We start from the raw sequence: 18,904 nt of genomic DNA, 5'->3' as shown, positions 1-18,904 counted from the left end.
CACACACACACACACACACACTCTAAAGGTTAGTCATTTATGTATAAAAATGAAAATTCATGTTTCATATGCGTTAGTTTTGCTGATCAGCTATTAACCTCTCTCAGATTTTGTCAATTAACTCAGTATGAGCTGAGATTTCTTGAAGTGATGTGGTGTTCAAAGATGATGGGTCTTATTTTTCGTTCAAATGCTAACTTTAGTATGTATTTAATGATCTTGTTTTTTCTATCCTCAGTTATTTAATGGTATTTTAGAGATTATTCCCTCTTCATCTGGATGATACATCTTAATAGTAGTTATATAGTCCTAATCAATACAAAATCCATTCTCAGAATTTAGTTAATTCATAATGCCCACTACGTTTTATTTTATTTTAACCATCATACTGGTGGGGGAACGTTAGTCCAGTGTAATGGAAAATGAAAAAAAGTAGAGTGTATTATAAATTATTTTAACTATATCATGACAAAGTAATTTATTTGTATAACGGCAATTGTTATGACAATTCATACCTGTTTGTCTATGGAACGTAATGGAATTAGTGATGGTAATTATAAAAATTATTTAAATTAATTAAAATTAGTTGAGTCCTCAAAACTATTTTCATTGAATTTTCCAAAGGCATAGCGTGTTTACCAGTTACCAATTACATATATTCATAAATTATTTTTATTATTGAAATATATATTATATGAGAGAGGGTTTGTTTGTTTAATACGAGCCTCAATTTATTTAATTTATTTACATTAACTATATCCTCAATAATATATTACGATTAAATGATTCAGATAGATGGTCTTGTTATACAAAAATATCTTAACATTATATTTAAATACCCACTCAGTGGGTGGAAAGTTGGAGGTAGTGATGCATGCCGTGGTGTGTGATAGTGTTCAAGCAGGGATGGGGTTGGCTGTCATCTTTTCTTTCTATCTCTATGTAAGGCAGTAATATCTGCCTGAAGGTCCGCTGGGCACTCCCATGCTTTTCCTTCAGCCCTCCAGCAGCAAGTCTAAACTTCTTCCACTTTCTAGTACCTCCATCAGGTTACCATCCCTCCTCTTGTGTCGTAGTAGAAGTTATCATTCACTTATTTCCTTCTGGTTGGCGTTTCGTAGCTCCACCCCTAAAGAATATAAAATAAAACTTCCCGACAAGTGTTTGTAGTAAACTATAATTGACTTAGTCTGGGGTTAGCTCGCACATTGCCCTCTCTTCGCCAACAACACCTGGATGTCATTTCATTAAGCCTTAAATGGTTCCACTGCATTGATAGATGTCATAAAATAGGTTTTAGGACGAACCACTCTTTCTCAGGGTCTAAGACCAACCAGATGTTCAGGCAAAAATCTATTTGATATTATTTTCAATATTACACTGTTCAATACAATAGATAGCACTATGTAACTACAACTATTAATATGGATAATTCTGAAGATGATTTAATTTCAAAATTTTAAGATATTGATGAAGATTTCATCACTATAGAAGCTAACATGAAAAATAAAGATTAACCTTCCAATTGAAAATCATTAAATCATTTAAAAATCGCCTGCCTCCCGATTTATTGTTTACTCTTTTAATGGAATTAAAAGTGTTTACTAAGTAAACACAGTGTTGTTTATACATGTCTTTGCTATCTCGAATGTAGAGAGGCTTCTTAATTATGTAGGGAATGAGGAAATGTATGTACTGAGAATTAAAACTTTTCACTCGTATTTTGCTTGTGAGACATCAAGGAAAAAATTCTGCTTTACCAAGATATCTGTTTTAGATCAAATCTGCGACAGACATCGTCTAGCGAACTGTTAATTCGATTTTTAATCATTTTTTAGGGATTGTCCAGATTAGTAAATGGTAGGCCACATATCAATTTTATCAAATTTCGTCCACTACCTTTCCTTGTGCATGCATAAAGGCATTTTCCTCAGTATAGCTGTTTCGAAAACGCCTCGTTCAATTTGGCCTGAATTATGACGATCGTTAGGGATTTGTGCAAAATGGATCTAGTATCGGAATCCCTCATTTGAGTTTACTCAAGCGATGAACCTCCCGGAGATGTAATTCTCAAACGACAGATCATTAACGTTAAAATAAGGGTATTCACCAACATAATTGGGATAAGAACGATCAGAAGGTATATAAAAAAATAAACATGACGTTATAATATTAACCTTAAAAGATTGTATTTAAGTACTATTGTAAAGATGGAAAAAGAATTCCTATGTACATAGTAGATATGGTGAGGAAGCTCTGCACGAATGACCACATAGAAGACATTTTTCAATATTTCAAATACGATTTCTTAAATATGATTCTTATAAATTACTTACTTATACAGACTGTTTTATATTTGTATTTTTAAATCTTACAATATGAAATATAAGTAGCAAATATTTAATACAAAATGACAAATAGTTTATAAAACATATATTTTTTAATATCTGTGCTAAGAAGATTAAAAAAAAAAAAAGAAATGAAAAACGGTGAGGAAGCTATACTAACCTACGTACATAGCAGACTTATTTTTTTTTAGGTAACATTTTTATCTAATTATGATTATAATCCAGAGACAAACCGAGTCGTATAGTTTAAGCCATTAATTTACACATAATATTTGTTGATTGAATCTACAGCCATCAAGGCCAACATTGAAATTGAGAAAAATGCTTCTAAAAATTGAAACTAGTTTATAGAAACCAGAATTGTGTTTCAATTTTTGTCATAAGAGATAAAGCAACCGTAGTTACAGGTTATCTGAGATCGATGTTTTTAATGTATAAGTTTAATCTTTGACAGAAAATATTATATACTAAATCAAAAACCTCTAAAGATGGATATGGCTAGTTTTTACTCCAATCCATATTAAAATTTCTCTTTTTACAGATATTTTAATTTCAAGTTATCTCTATCGCTTTAGTTCTAAATACATTAGGTAGTACAGGAAGCTGCTTCATCCTCATTTTTTTTAGATCCTCTTACCTTCTTGCATACAAACTTCATCTCTAAGAAATTAACCTGTTTTGTTCTGAAACTTCCCACCTTATAGAGAAAATGTAAGAAGGTAAATTTAAATTGTTCTTTTATCTACCAATTTCATATATATTTCGAGCTATCTTAACAAATATTACAGCCACCGAAGCAAAATGAAAGAAAAATATGCGTATAGTGGGAAAGGATTTCACAATAAAAATTAATATGAAAAAGAATATTCGAATTGTTACTCAATATAAACGACATTGACTGACTCCTGAGTTAGTAATACAGACAAATCTATCTTATAAATTATTATACTTTTTTTTTTTATTACGAGCAGATTTCACTTAACATTGTAGTTGCAATGCAAAAATATACCGATGCGTGCTTTGAATTCTTAATGCTAGAGATAGTGTATATCTGGCAATCAATCAGCTTAATTTTATATGCCAAGGTACACATGCCAATGGTTAACGAATACAAAAAGCCAATTATTTATGTTACTCTCAATAGATTTATATATTTTTTATTTAGTTTAGAAAATACACGAATAAAATTTATATTCAGTCTACTATTTTCAACAACAAATAGTTGCAACGTAGACTGATTCATGTTGGCAGGATTATTCCGGCACGATGCCAGGGCGTTCGATCTTTGAACCCTGTTTTGCACTGGTTGCAGATAAGTAATAGATACTATTTACAAACAGTGAAAACAGTTAGAAATAAAGTATAAAAACTATTTACAACATTAAGGTATTTATGTATGATTTAATTAGTGATAGAGTAATGAGTATTGAGGATTTTAGATTCTAAGGATTGGATACGAGAGGAATTTGAAGGTTTAGTGGAGACCCAAAGCTCAACTCCATATTACAGTCATGTAGATCAGTCTTTTGTAATGAGTTGGATGTTTAGGCCGTTTGTCTAGTAAGCGCTGTAATATTAAAAATCGACGTGCAGTTTCCTGTCTTAACTATCTTGTGTGAGGATCCAGGTTAGCCGTTTGTCCAGATGTAGTCCAAGGTAGTGAATCAGTTCGACAGGGGGAAAAATCAATTAAAAGAGACTGTAAGGCAGTCGGTAGGTTTACGACGGAGGGTAAAAATAATTTGATGGGATTTCTTTTAATCCTTCAATTACTGAGTAGTGGGTGGTTAAAATCTTTGGAATTCAGCAGTTTTTTAGTGGTCCTCCAAAATGATTTGTCAGTAGTTGTAAGATTTTCAGTAAAGTTAATTAAATTTTTATGTAGTTTCTAATTTCTACTTTTAGTTTGTAGGTCAATTTTGTGTAATACGTTTTCAGTTGGATATCTAGTCTTATGCGTTTTTCCCTCATTACGGTACGAATATGAAGTATGCCTTCTGTTGTTTTAATTAGTAGCAGTGAAAGTCATAATCTTTTTGGGTGAAATAATTGACAAGATTTTTATAATAATCCTTAGTTGTAGAGTTGATTTTTATGTCTTCAACGCGGGAGAAACGTCTAAAGTTTGGTTGTTAGCAATTTCTTGACCGAACGAAATGAAGCCTTCAATTTTACTGACAAAGGCAGAAGGTGGTTCAGGATCAGACAATTCTTGTGGTTCTGGAATGTTGTCAGGCGGATTTTAGAAGATTTCAGGAAGAGAATAAATTCTAGTTGAGCCGACGTTTTGACCTGAATTTTAGGTCTTCGTCGGGGCTTCTAATGCTTTGGCGAGTATGTGGATGGCTATTACCACGTCGTTGGCCCTGTGTTACTGAATTCATGTTGTTGATGGTTTGCCGTAATTAACTATAATGTCGGAATGAATAAATAATTTTTTTGTTTATTTGTAGACCGCACCTCACCCCGACCATCTTTCCTAAATATTAATCTACGGTCAGCCATCGACACTCATTATGAATCCAGTAACACAGGGCCAACGAAGCGTTAATCACTATCCACATACATGTCACAACACCACAAGCCCTGATGAAGACCAGAAATTCAGGTCGAAGTATCGAAGTATAGCGATATAATAATTACTCAGGTGAAGAAGATGGTCGGGTGTGGTCAGAAAACTTTTTGTTTATTTTCTGACCACACCCGACCATCTTCTTCACCTGAGTAATTATTATATCGCTGCTTTGCTTGAATAGCTTCACGAACCTGACAATAAAAAATTGTATTTATTTAGTGTTTCAAGTATTTCAAAGATTGTACCACAGACAGTTTGTTAAAACTCTAATAGTTTTAGGAATGTCTGTAGGACGACCTCAGTAAAGAAAGTAACTGCATTCTACGCTACTATCTTTGGAATAGCTTCTATTCCAAATAAAATAATTTTTTTTTTATCACATATGCAATAATTTAAGCAAATAAAAGAAGCATCCAAGGGAGGAGAATGTCATCTAGGGAAGGAATTGTTTATTGTCAGGGATGTTTACAAAAGAGAAAGATTACACTTCTTTAGTCTCACCCTGGCCAATTTGATCTACCGCGCTTTAAAAATATGAATTTTCTTTTATTCGTACTCACTGTTTGTTTCCGATGATTTTGTACAAAAGTGTCTGTAACACCGATGCCTTCTGCTCCAGTCACGAATCTGAAAAAAAAAAATCAAATCAGTTTTATACAAGAAATATAAAAATCATTAAAAAAAAATTGATTTTTAACAATCTTTCTTTTTTTTTATTTCCCTTACTTTTAAATTAAAAGTTCGGTTTAAGTAGAAAGATAAATAAAAATAAATACAATTAAGCAAGTATATTTTTATCTTTGTTATTTCTAGTTATCGACAATAGAGATAAATACGCAGTTTTCAACTAAGGAAAAGCTATTAAGCTCGGAATCCATTTCGAGGAAATTCATGTAAGTTGAAATTTAACAGCTAGATTTATTTCTTCATATTTTATTAAATGAACTACACTAAAATCTCTGCAGGGAAAATCGTATATAATTTTATTGTATTGTATATTATTATAAAATATTATGTAATATATATTATTATTGTATTAAAAGTATACATAAAAAAATACTTCATACTCTCAGTTTTGATTTACTATACCTTCATTTATTTTTAAAATTTATAATATAACATTAAAAATTTTTATAACATTAATATAATATTAAAAAACGGAAATTAAATAATAATTTTGAATAAATATATTTTTATGGCATATACAAAAATTATTATTTCCATTATTTACCACAAAATATATTAGAAATCAATTATTTAAAAGAATAAACACATAAGTTTTGGATAAATCAAAATAATAAGTTCCATCAATTGTTAGATGAGTTTAGAGTGTTATTACATATTTCATCTTTATCACCTAAAAATTTTCATTTTTGCTTTTAAGGTGAAAAACGAGTTTTATTGTTCTTAAGATTTTCTACTAAATTAAAGAAGGAATAGCGGATTTTGACGGTTAGGGAGTTTATAAAGATTGATATCTGGTTCGGGCTAGATCGGTTTCATATGGAACATTATGGTATTTATGGATGATTTTATTCGTGACAAACTAAAGAGCGGATAAGAGAGGAATTTGAAGGTAAAATATAATTTTATACCTCAAATTAGGTTTAGACCTCTTTCTGGTTATCATTTGACTGGAGTACATTCCGTTTCATGATTCTTACACGCACTCGCTTCAAAACGGGACGGTTAAAAAAAAACTATATATTTATGATTAAAGCTAATATGTACACACTGAAGGGCAAAAAGTAATTAAAACTCAATAAGAACGTAATTATCGATTGCAATTACTTAGGCTCAACATCTAACTGTAATTGCATACCTCAATTACAGTTGTTCATCAAATGGTTGCATTTACCAATTAGCAATTGTAATTACCTACACAGACTATGGTATAATATAGAATAGAGTTTTTAATTTACATTTAATTACAAATGATTAAATCTTGGGATGTCACCTAAATCATTTTAATAATACACTGATTAGTTATTGAAAAATACCTAATTGGGATCCTCGATATTTTAGATTACTTGTCAAAACATATTTATATACATACATATTATACAACTCTGAAACTGCTATTTAGGTAACACCATGTTATATGCCAGGTGTAAGTGTCTCTAAATTTTACGAGACAGCAAATAAACAACTACATTCATCGTACTAGTCCAAATATAAATATAAACAGGGCATTTGCACAACCTAGATACGAGATAGAATGGTAGGTATAGGGTGGTATTGAAGAATATTATGAAGAGGGCACAGTCAGTGACTACAGCCACTTCAAAGGCTCCCAAAGAGAATCCAAAAATATCCCAGCTATTCCGGATAAATCTTTTATGATTTTTTGTGAGTTTTACTTGTGGAGAATAAAATATTTTATATCAAGAGTAGATATACAGACATTAAACAAAAAAAAGGAGGTAATTAATATAACTATAATAACAAAAAGTATTCCTTTTTTATTTCGTAAAAAAAACAAAAAAAAAAACTGAAGTTGTAAGTTTGGATTCCAGAATAATTTGTGACAAAAGACTGTTAAAATAAGCTTTCGTAAAATACAATAGTTGGACTAATAAAAATCTAATAGAATAAAAAATAAAAGATCTCCGAAAATAACAGTTTGAACAGAATGTAAGCTGAAAAATAAACATTTTTTTTTTCAAATATAACAAATTTAGATAGAGACGTTATTGTATTATGACGGACCGAGAGTAATTAAGTTATTTTCTCTAGAGTTTTAACGAGTTGCCATTTACATAAATGTGATTTTAACATCACTCATATCTTACCGCATTCCATTAACATGTAGTTTTTGAATATTAAAGTAAGTGTTATATTATGTCACCGCTCTTCATTCATTAAGCTTGAGTGAAAAGTGATGACCGATTTAACTAGTGTTTTAAAAAGTAATTGAAAATAAATTGATTAGCTATAATAAAACGTATATCTGTTCGAATATTTATGATCTGATCAAAATTAATACATACTATGTAACGAAATTACTTTTTATCTAGTCTTTGTTCCAGAATAAAACAATAATTATTTCTGATGAATGGAATATGGTCCGGGTGCAGTAAAAAAAAAAAAAAAAACTCAAATAGTAGAATTATTGAAGTGGAGCAAATTAGCACTTTAATTTTGACTGCCGTCAAAACAGCCCTGACGAAGCCCTGCAACGTGGGGCGAAACGTTGGCTCAATAAAATAGTATAATTATACTATTTGAGTTTTTTTTTTTTTTTTTACCGCACCCGGACCATTTTCCATTCATCTATACACACGGTCAATCAATAATCTTCCAATAATTATTTCTTATTGTCATAAATAAATACCTAGAAATTATCCAAAATTTTAATCTGAATGAATCCAGAATCTAAAGGATTAAACGAAATTAAGACTGAGAAAGACAATAAAAAATAATGAAAACTAATTTTTCGATGTTTCCTTGAAAATTTAAAACCGTTTCTAAATTCCAATGTTGCCCTGTTGACAGATAAAGCTCAAGAAATTTTCTTGATCCTTTAAAAATTACCCCCTCTCTAACCTGGGGGGCTGGCAGAACGAAAAAAGTCTCTACTTTAAAGTTTTAATTTCACGTCACTCGAGTCAGTGAAATTGAAGATTAAAATGAGATTTATAGGTAAAGCTGCCACCGTCAGCTGTCCATCTCACCGGATGAAGACACGATATTGGCAAACTTAATTGACAGAGAGTGAGGGATGTAATAAAAGGGAAAACAATTAAAAATTTGCATTTAATTCATAACTTCTGAGCACAGAAAACTATAACCGGTTATTTATTAGTTCATTTCACAGAATAAATAATTTTTATTTACTTAAAATCAATCAATATGGTAATTACTGAGTCAGCTATTCATAGCATTAACAAACATTGAGATTACAACGGTACCAAATCATAAAAAAAAAAATCTTACGATTGGAAAAATTATAATCACTAAAACAAAGATATTCCGGATTTCACATCATAATTATAAATAAAATTATTCAGTAAGTTAATAAATAATAATGAGAGAATCTATATTAAGTCTTCACATTCTTGAAACACATACCTTCACTAGGCAATGTTTCGTTACTGCTTAATTTGAGCACATTTATGAGGTCATGAGAGAAAAGGTTGACTAATTATGAGTTAGTGGTCTAGACACATCATTTCATTTTCTAAAACAGAAGTATCGGAGATAGAACAATTGCTTCTATCTACTAGAATAATTAAAATATACACGCAACAAGGTAATATCAGGGAAAATCATTTTTTTTTTTAAATATAAATTTCTTCCTCAGAAATTTATGTCCAGATATTAAGCTATTCCACTCTATTCAATCAGTTACTCCGTACTAATATTTCCTACCCTCCTGTTCAGTTCATTTTCGTACCTCTAGGAGTGGCCTACCAACCAGTTATTATCAAGTTATTTTCGGCTCGGTTATAAGCGGCTTAGGAAATAACCGATTAATTGATTTTCAGTTATTTATTTTAACTCTACTCTTTTCGTATAAACCAACAACTAATTAGTTTGCAACGACATTTTCAGCCATAAAATCGACGTAACCATCATGTACCAAGTTACTCCTCTACCCAATTATCTAGAGGCAACCAACATATTCGAACAATGGTGGGGATTCAAGTTTACAAAAAATTTACCCCAGGCCAGATTCGAACCGGCACCGCTGCAGTCATGAATTTGTCTCTTAACTCCCTTAACTACAGATGGCCCACATCTTCCACTTTTATCCTCCTATCGTCTTGCGGCCTCATTGTTTGGCTCCTTTCCTTTAACCCAGGAAGAGGAGAAGTGTGTAGAGCCAACTGCTTTCTTCCTCCCGTACACAAAGGCCGTGTAGTACGAGTACTTCTTATAGGTCATTAGCGGAGGGACATCGCTCTCCACCAGGATCTAGTGCCGTGTCTTTATCATCTTTGTTCTCAGTGCCTCATAAGGGGAACAGGTGAGTACATTCTTAGCAGACTCCGTAACTTCAATATCCTTCAAAGAACACCGTCTGAGACATCAAGTTTGCCTACGTTTCCCCTCCTGGGAAGCTTTTTATAAGTCCTCTATCTTAAGGAGCTTCAGCTGCCTCGTCATTTCGTTTCTGATACACTCCGTATCACCTAAGTGTGGCATCGAAGCACCATCTCCAATTTGGGAGAGTGTTTCATATCAGTAATCGAACAAAACCTAAAACCTCACGCACGAAAAATGTACGCAGTGGTATTGCATTGACGGAGGTGGTCGAGGTGAGCTTCCTTCGAGGCCAAATTCGACAGCGTCACATAAACTGAGAGACGTCTGAGAGCTTAAATGTACAAATTATCTTCGTAAATGTTGCTTCGAGGGATGTATTCTTCACCTTTGATTTCCTTTACGTGCCTGTCATAGGATTCCCACTTTGTTTCCATTCCTTTCCATTGGGATTTGAGTTTTACATAAAATTCATTGAAACAAACCGCAATGCCTACGATACTCAGACGGGAAAATCATCCTCTATCATTCCCAATTCGCTCTCAAATATATTGTGTCTCAGGAGAAATATTTGGATATCGACAATTGGACAATTAACTGATTTTTTTGTCGGATGGCTAATAGACTGTGGAGATCTTAAGACACCTCTATCAGCTTATTCTACCTTAGTGTATGTTGGGCCATGGGTTTTCTGTTTATTACGCGGTGTTCAGGAGGGAAAGAATTATTTGATTACATATAAATAGTTTTTATTGTTACTTTATGCGCACTTTCTGAGCACACCACGTTAATATATTTAAACTTCTTTTTTATGTTATGTATATTATTCAACTGTACCGTGAACGTAAGTCCTGAAAAAAGCACCAATGGGATCAGAAGAGAAATGTTTTCAGTCAAGTAATATGTACTTATAACACAATTCATGATAATTAACTCCAAATTATTTACTTTTATAATAGCTTGAAAATACAAGGCGCTATGGGAAATGAAAACGAAACCGTTCCAATTTGTCACTTGAAATCAATTTCCATTCTAAGTTCTGTTTGATATTTAATTTGTGTTTAAGAAATATTATGTTCTGTACCTTGTTTTGCATTGGTAAAGGAAAAAGGCCTCCAGGGATCGAGGCTTATTCAAATGAAAGATGGAATTCGTTGAATAAATTGGACATCAATATTTTCAATATGACTATGTCCGTCCTTCCTTCCCTAGGGCTCAATCGAGATTTAATTTTTGTTCGTTAATTCCATGGTATATAATTATAATTTCTTCATTAATTTTGATTTAATATCAACAATGAATTGCTAAGATATAAATTATTCTACGTAATTTTAAACTTAATTAAAGCATTTATTTGTTGTTGAACTATGATACTATAAAAAATTATCACATTACATATTAACGATATTAAAGCATAAATGAGGAGTTTTCTATTAAAAGTCAAAATACTGACATTTGGAAAGTTAATATTGAAAAATCATTGTGGAAGTATCATACATAGATGAGTTAATTTTTTATTTAAAGTGATTTGAAACACTGATTTGAAAGAAGAAATTTTTTCTTTTGCAATCAACTTAATATATTTTTGGTGTGGTGAATTTTGTATGATTAAAAACCCATCTTTACTTCTAAGAAGTGGATACATTAACTTTAGATGGAACAACCTTAAATATGAGTAAATATTAACACTTCAATTGAGTTCCCAACTCATAACTCAGAGACTTAACAAATATATTATCGTTTTGAGTATGATTATTATTATAAAAGTTATTGAGTTTAAATATGCCAAAAATGACGAAAATGTTACATGGGTCTCTGGGCTTCAGAGAGAAGACATCAAGGGTATTAATAACAGGAAACTTGAGGTACCGACATCTTCTCCCTTTTGGATAACAACTTGAATAAAAAAAACAATTCTTTAATATGAAGGGTATAGTACTTAATGATTTAAATAAGTCAAACATCATGCTGAGGAGTAATTAAAGCTAAATATTGATAATTTATAATAAAAGAAGATTTCGGGGAAAACCAAGTGAGGAAATGCCATTAAATGTAGGAACGTTAAATATCCTCCTAAACGAAAATAAATGGGTTTCATTAGGACAGATGGTTCAATTCTGATGAAACCTATTAACCAATATGGTTCAACAGACCCTTTCTAGGGCCACTTAAACCTTAAAAAGGTGGGTAAAGAATATAAATCACAGATGGTTTATCGAGTGGATGGAGCTAACTAATAAATTAACAGAACTCCAAGAATTGACTAAGGTCCCTAAAGCAAGTTGTGTAACTATCTTATAATTAATAATAATAAAAAATATTATTAATTTTATAGATTATTATTTTACCATCGATTTTACTATATCCTTCAATGAAAGATCTTATGCCAGCGGATTGATTCTAGGCTGTCACTGTGTTTAATTTTTCTCATCTATGTTGGATTGTTTTTTATTGTTTTTTACAACATGGGAAGTACTTTTCCAACAAATTTTCTGGTTTACGATGAGATAACAATGCAATATTTTAGGAAACTTTTGGTTTCTTTTATATTCCTATCTTGTATCATTACCAATAAATCAATATTAAGATAAGAATATGTAATATTCTTTGTTAAATATTACGTTTTACAAATCATTTTTGCAATTTTAATATATATTAAAATCCAACTTCATTTTTTCCAGTAACAAAATTACTAAACATTACTCATGAAAGCATAAAAAAATATTCACTTTCATTTATTTTTTATTTCATTAACAAATTAAAATTAGAAAGCAAAACATTAAAACATCACTTTATCGTGGAAGGAGTGTAGTAGAGCATATTATATATTGCTCAAGAACGGTTAATAATAATACACCAACTGGTGAACTGATCAGGCTTATTATATTTTATTATTTTAAAAAATATTCTGAAATTTGTACTAATTAGCAGCATTTTTGTTAAATGAAATATTGTGTATAGACTATGCAAGATAGTGAACAGATGAGATTTTTAGTTGGGACGACCTCCCTAAGGCTGTGATTATTTTTATGTTCACTACTTTGGCATAGGCTGGTCGTCGTTAAATACAAAACAAAGGATGCATTGTAGACGAATAAGGCATAATGAAAGAGAGTGTCCTATTGTTTTGGAAGCTATGCGAAAACAAAGGAAAATTATACTGGGTTCATTTTCAACATACGACCCATTATTCGACCAGCAGTCTCATACTTTATCTTACAAATTCCTGAATTAGTAAAATACAAGTAGCTAGTTTATGTATGAGAGGTATGAGATTATGGATTTCCGCTACATCTGATAAAAAAGACAAAAGAATTGTTATCTATACTATTCTTAGCTTTTTTTGTAGGATGATGACTTTGAGAGATTTTTTTTGGTTTTTTTGTCTATTGCTATTTCCAACTCCATACATAGAAATACATCAAGAGAATTTGATATAAGATCAAAATGGAGTATGATTAGTGATCTATCCATTAGTGGCACTCTAATGAGAGAAGAGTAATGTGAGGAAAACTAAAAATAGAGGATTTTCTGATTAATTGCCTGATAGTTCAAGCCCTGAACTATGATTAGTTGCCCGTATCTTTCAGAAATAGCGTTTGAATGTAAACTCCAGCACTGGCATTATTCCACTCCAACTGGTCCAAGCCACCCCACTTTACGGTACTAATCGTCCGATAGCCCATAATAAATTTTAGACCGCACCACAAAACGTTAACAAGACTGATGGGACATTTGAAAGATTGTTTTGAATAATTTTATAACAAAAAAGAACAAATTTTAACATTTGTGAGTTAAAAGTAGCTGAACCATCGGTTTCAGTACCCAGGGTGTACAGAGATACACCGATGTGACCTACTGGTAGCCTTACAAGGTGTATCTCAGTACACGTTTTTAAAATGAACATAAAAAACATAGAATTGGTCAGAGAAATAATTGGTCTTGTTAGCAACATGAAGGGCTAGAAATACAAGTCTCAAAAAATTACAAAGTTTAGTAGATTATTTCTATTTTTGCCAGAAAAAAGGTTAATATATAATTATATAATTATCATCATAATAGTAAGTATAACAAAATTTCTAAAAAAAAAGGGTGTAAAGCTATCTATTGACTTAAAATGGAACATTGTAATGGGGTTTAGTAATCCCTGGATCATTTATGAAAGAATTTTTATAATATTAAATCTGTTTAGTAAATGTTTTTAATTACTTATATACTTATCTCCGTAAAAGTTATCGAAAGGTTAAAATAAAAGTACCACCTCGGATAATTACTGGCCATGAAGAATTATTTACGTGTCGGATGGAAATAGTAGAAGTTCACACGCCAACGAGAGCAGAAGCCCTTGGCTTTTAAGTAAATTAAAGCGTTTTTTTCAGACTGAACTTATTTATCGATTAGTTCTTTTGGTATTTTTAACCCAACCTTATTTATGTTTTAATTTAAAATTTGGTTTAATAATATGCCTTTGTGGAATACTAAGCTTCGTTGAATAAACTGCTTAATTAAAAAGGGATCAATACAATACAAAGGTATTTAATTATTTAATTGTTCAGCTTAATGTTCAATCACTTTGTTTCTTTTAGTTACCTAATTGATCACTTAATGACAGCTTGGTGATTGTTTTTGGTCGTTTGTTCACACAAATCAGGAGTTTAATCACTCGTAAGCGTAACTATTAACATGTTTTTGTTTAAAGATGTAATATTTATATAACTAATGATTTCCTTCTTTATATCTCTTCTATTATTAGTCAGTCCTTTAGTTATAATCACCTAATAAGAACTCAGAGATGAAGAGATGGTAAGTTGTTATATTAGTTAATAGCAATGGTTATAGACTAATGTTCTCATCTTAGATAGCACCAAGTTTTCATCTAATATCTCTAAGTCGTATATTCATCTATAATCGCTAAACTTAGTTGCTTCTCTGTTATTACTATAATAAATCATTAAATACCACTTACTGTACCCATATTAAATTACTTAACAATGTTCAATATTACGATATTAACTATAATTTATTCTACTTATCAGAAATAATTATTATATAGAAATTAAAGGAATGTCTTAAGAAAAATCATTCAATACAGATAAGATATCATATGTTTCAGAAACTAAAAAATCACACCTAATTCACCGCATTCAAATTATCATTCAATTGGACAGCAGTTCCACTAATTCATATTTAATCACCTTGCATAATTCCACTTCGAAAGGAAATCCAGCTATGAATTTAGGTTTAATTTATAAGCATTTAAGTGTATAACTAATAGTAATTGTTACGTACGCAATCCAACGTCTTGGAATGGATCAGGTTCTGCTTGTTTGGGCGGTAGTAATTGAAAGATTGAAAACGAAAAAAGAAAAGAAAGGAAATTCTGCAAAAGAATCAAACTATTGCACAAAGAAAATAATATATTATATAAAAAATAATTATTAATATCATAAATAAAATATATAAAAATAAAGTAAAGTATTGGGTTCGTAATGTTAAGAAAATGAAATAAGAGAAATGGGATTTTATAAAATGAATCTAAAAAAAAGAGAGAGAAAGTACACGAAATTAATTATAACAAACTAAATAAATAACATTGAAATCTATGATGAACAACAATAAATGTTGACGCCTACTCGTTGAAACTAATAATGTCTATTTGTAAGATGCCTGCTCTAATAATGTTTATTTGTCTGACCTGTTAAAAGTAGCTACACCATAGGTTCCAGTATCCTGGCAAGGTATATTGAGATACACCGATGTCACCTGCTGGTAGCCTCACAAGGTGTACCTTAGAACTCTCAGTATCTGTTTTTTTTTTTAAATGAACGTAAAGAACATAGAAATGGTCAGAGAAATAATTCGTCTTTTTAGCAACATGAAGGGCTAGAAATACAAGTATAAAGTCGCCTCATAAGTAGACGATATATCATACTAGCTGGTTGGCTACTAAGAGACCTCAAAACCTACTCGTATATACGAACATCGGAGAAGCAGGCATTTTGAGATGCAATCTTCTTTGTAAACAGGGTTATCTTATTCTTGCGGACAAACAGCGTATCTTGAAGACATTGTTTACAAAATAACATTACATTGCAATAATTTACATTACCAAAATAAAATAATAGATTGATTCTTCACGGTAAAACTTATTCCAAAAATGTTCTATCTTCAGGGAAAAACTTTATGAAAAACAGGAAAGATGTGCTGCCCAACTTTATTGGGTTGCTGGCTAAACAGCATAATTATTCTAATCTAATCAGACTTTTTTTATCTTAAAATACATAACAAGTAACAATATGTAATAACAGAAATTTTTTTTTTTTGTTACATCGGTTTGATTCTTTTATCTTTTTCATGTTTTTTTGTCTTCCCTTTATACTTTATTATATTTTTTTTTTGTTAATCTCACTTTTTTTTCTTTCTCTTCTTCCTTTCCTATCCTTTACCCACTTTTTTTTTCTTATTTTCTCTTTCAACCCAATGAGACTTTAAAAGAATAATTGATAAAAGTAGTGATCGATATATAAATATACCTAAAAAAATAATAAGAAATAGACATAAAAATTGAACAAATATATGTAAAAATATAGGTACATAGTAAATAAATACATTATGTAAAAATAAAATATTCACGTACGCAAACAGCAATTATTTTATTTTAGTATTCAGAACAAACTGCATGGACTTATTTTTTTTTCACACTATGCATTTGGACAAAGGAACACTTTAAATTTATTTCTTGACTTCCCTAAAGTATTAGTAAAAGAAAAAGCCTCTAGTTTGAAATTTGTCGATTTCAATATATAATATGAAATATATTGTTGTGGAAAATGTTCTATTTTTTTTTTTTTTATATTTTCAGCCCAAATGTTTTGAGTTCCTATAATCACAGCTTACTATTCAATCAATCAAGATATGACATGCAAACATATTTACAAAAATTAAAATACATATTTATAAAAATTCAAATCATTTTGATGCCTTCGTTTCAAATAGTACAATAATGCAGGTATATTTAATGGAAATTGAATGAAGTATTTGTCGAACATCAGAATTTTTATCTTAACTTGGAAGATAAATCTGAAGTCTAGGCCAAAAATGAATAACGGCTATATTTTCGTTTCTAACGGAAAACAACTCGTCCTACTTCTTTCTAAAAGCTTTATTTACAATGGCGATTGGAGCGCGCTGAATAGAAAGAGGACAAGGTTAAAGGTTATCTGCTAAATTGAATACCAACAAAGTCTGAGACAGATGTTTGTTTATCAGAAAATCCACCTCTTCAAATATTTTTCTTTTTCTTTTGTTTCTCACTAAATTCCATCATCATCCAGGTCTGACCCAAGAGAAGACAAGAAAATTTTACACACAACGGCTACATTCTATAACCTAATAAAAGAGGAGAACAAAGACAAAAGTAAGACTGGAAGAAAATTATTTTTGACAAGAAACAGCGTGACACTTCAAACTTCAAAACAAGAGCCTAAGTTAATTCACAAGTTGTCTCTAGTTTAAAGGAGAAGGACTTCTCTTCTGAACTCATGCATTATTTCCAGGTAGCATTCGTGCCATTTCACGCACAAAAATCCTTATTTTAAAGATATAAATTTTAGGAATTTTAAAAGTATAAATTGGGACATTTAATTCCAAAACATTCAAATATATAATAGTAATTACTTTTTAATTATCCGTTTTGGTACCGGTTACTAAAAAAAATTCTTCTGAAATTACATGTTAATAAAAAAACAAAAGAGGCATTAACTTTTAAAAAAGGGGTAAATCCGAATTGTAAAACTTTTCAGGGGACACAGAAAATGTTTCAGCTAATTTAATTTCAATAGAAAAATAATTGGAGGATTAAATTCCATGAATCACAAGGAAATGAATGAAAGATTGACCTTTTTTTTTATTTTTTCTATTCTCCCATCCTCGCCATTTCTGGCATACGTGGTTCGGCAGCAGTGGAGTAGTGCTCTAGAATTACGCATGCCACTGCCACCAATAATTATCTTTATTATTTATTGTAGCCTAACACTCGGATGAGCGCCTTTTAGATGGGACTACACCTTATCCACCTGCACCCAGCCTGGTCCAGCCCTACTGGTCTCATTCTGCGTCTGCTTCTTCATCTACATCTTCTTGTCTTGGTGGCTCACTGATTCCGGTTGGTCGAGCCCTTCCTAACTTAAAGTGCGTCGGGCTGACCTCCTCCTTCCACCCGTAGATGAATTCTCTGAAGAAGGGATAATTCTCATCCCGACGAGAGGATCAGACGAGGGAAGTCCGACTCGGCGAGGGCGAATACCCCGGATTTCCTTAACAATCCGGCACGGTGTCCTTCCATGGCGGTGCAATCCAAAACTATATGCTATGCAGTTTCAGGGACTCGACACGTAAGGCACCGGAGATCGATGTTCTTCCTAAAACTTTTTAGCTTTCTCCGGAACCCACTATGTCCTGTTAGAATCAGCAAGACCCAATAATCTGGGAGGACCCACCCTGCTCTACGTCTTGAATAGACGGCAGGGAAGAACATTCTCAGTTTCCTGCCACCGTCCATTCAATTCTCCAATGGTATCCTCCCGCAACATCCTCTTCCATAGGTTCGGGGTATAGGGGGACAAATCCTTTCTCGGAGTCCCTCCGGTGGCGCTACCAACCCCTACATCTTTACTTCGAACTTGACAAAATCTTCCTTGAGATTGAGGTCTAGGGGCATCGCTTGGGCCAGCACCAGAAGTGGTCTGCACCACCTCATGCGTCACCGTTCTGTAGGTCTTCGTGACCCTCAACAAAGCCAACCTATATTTGGTGGCCAGTCTCCTCTTTTTGATCCTGCATGAGGTTCCGGCTCCACGCAGGGGATGCGTATCTCAGAATACCCAGGACCATGCCTTTATAAATCGTCATCTTAGCAGGATACCTGATTCTCCACAACGCACCCCACTCAATCCATTGAGTGATAGGATCACTCTATCCCTTAAATATATATATA

General features: G+C 31.7%; 1 protein-coding gene across 5 annotated transcripts in view; it reads right to left on the bottom strand.

Annotated features, from left to right (window-relative positions):
- Positions 1-18,904, bottom strand: part of MCU (mitochondrial calcium uniporter) — a 516,099-nt gene that overhangs the window by 314,383 nt on the left and 182,812 nt on the right. For all 5 annotated transcript variants that reach the window (XM_067053485.1, XM_067053353.1, XM_067053456.1 and 2 more), the window contains exon 2: positions 5,484-5,550. In XM_067053485.1, the coding sequence (XP_066909586.1) occupies positions 5,484-5,550 (67 nt within the window). The remainder of the gene's footprint in view (positions 1-5,483; positions 5,551-18,904) is intronic.

This window comes from Halyomorpha halys, unplaced genomic scaffold, assembly GCF_000696795.3.
Source record: "Halyomorpha halys isolate HHAL.00 unplaced genomic scaffold, Hhal_1.1 Scaffold169.1, whole genome shotgun sequence".
Taxonomy (NCBI): domain Eukaryota; kingdom Metazoa; phylum Arthropoda; class Insecta; order Hemiptera; family Pentatomidae; genus Halyomorpha; species Halyomorpha halys.
This window is presented reverse-complemented; position numbering and strand designations above follow the sequence as displayed.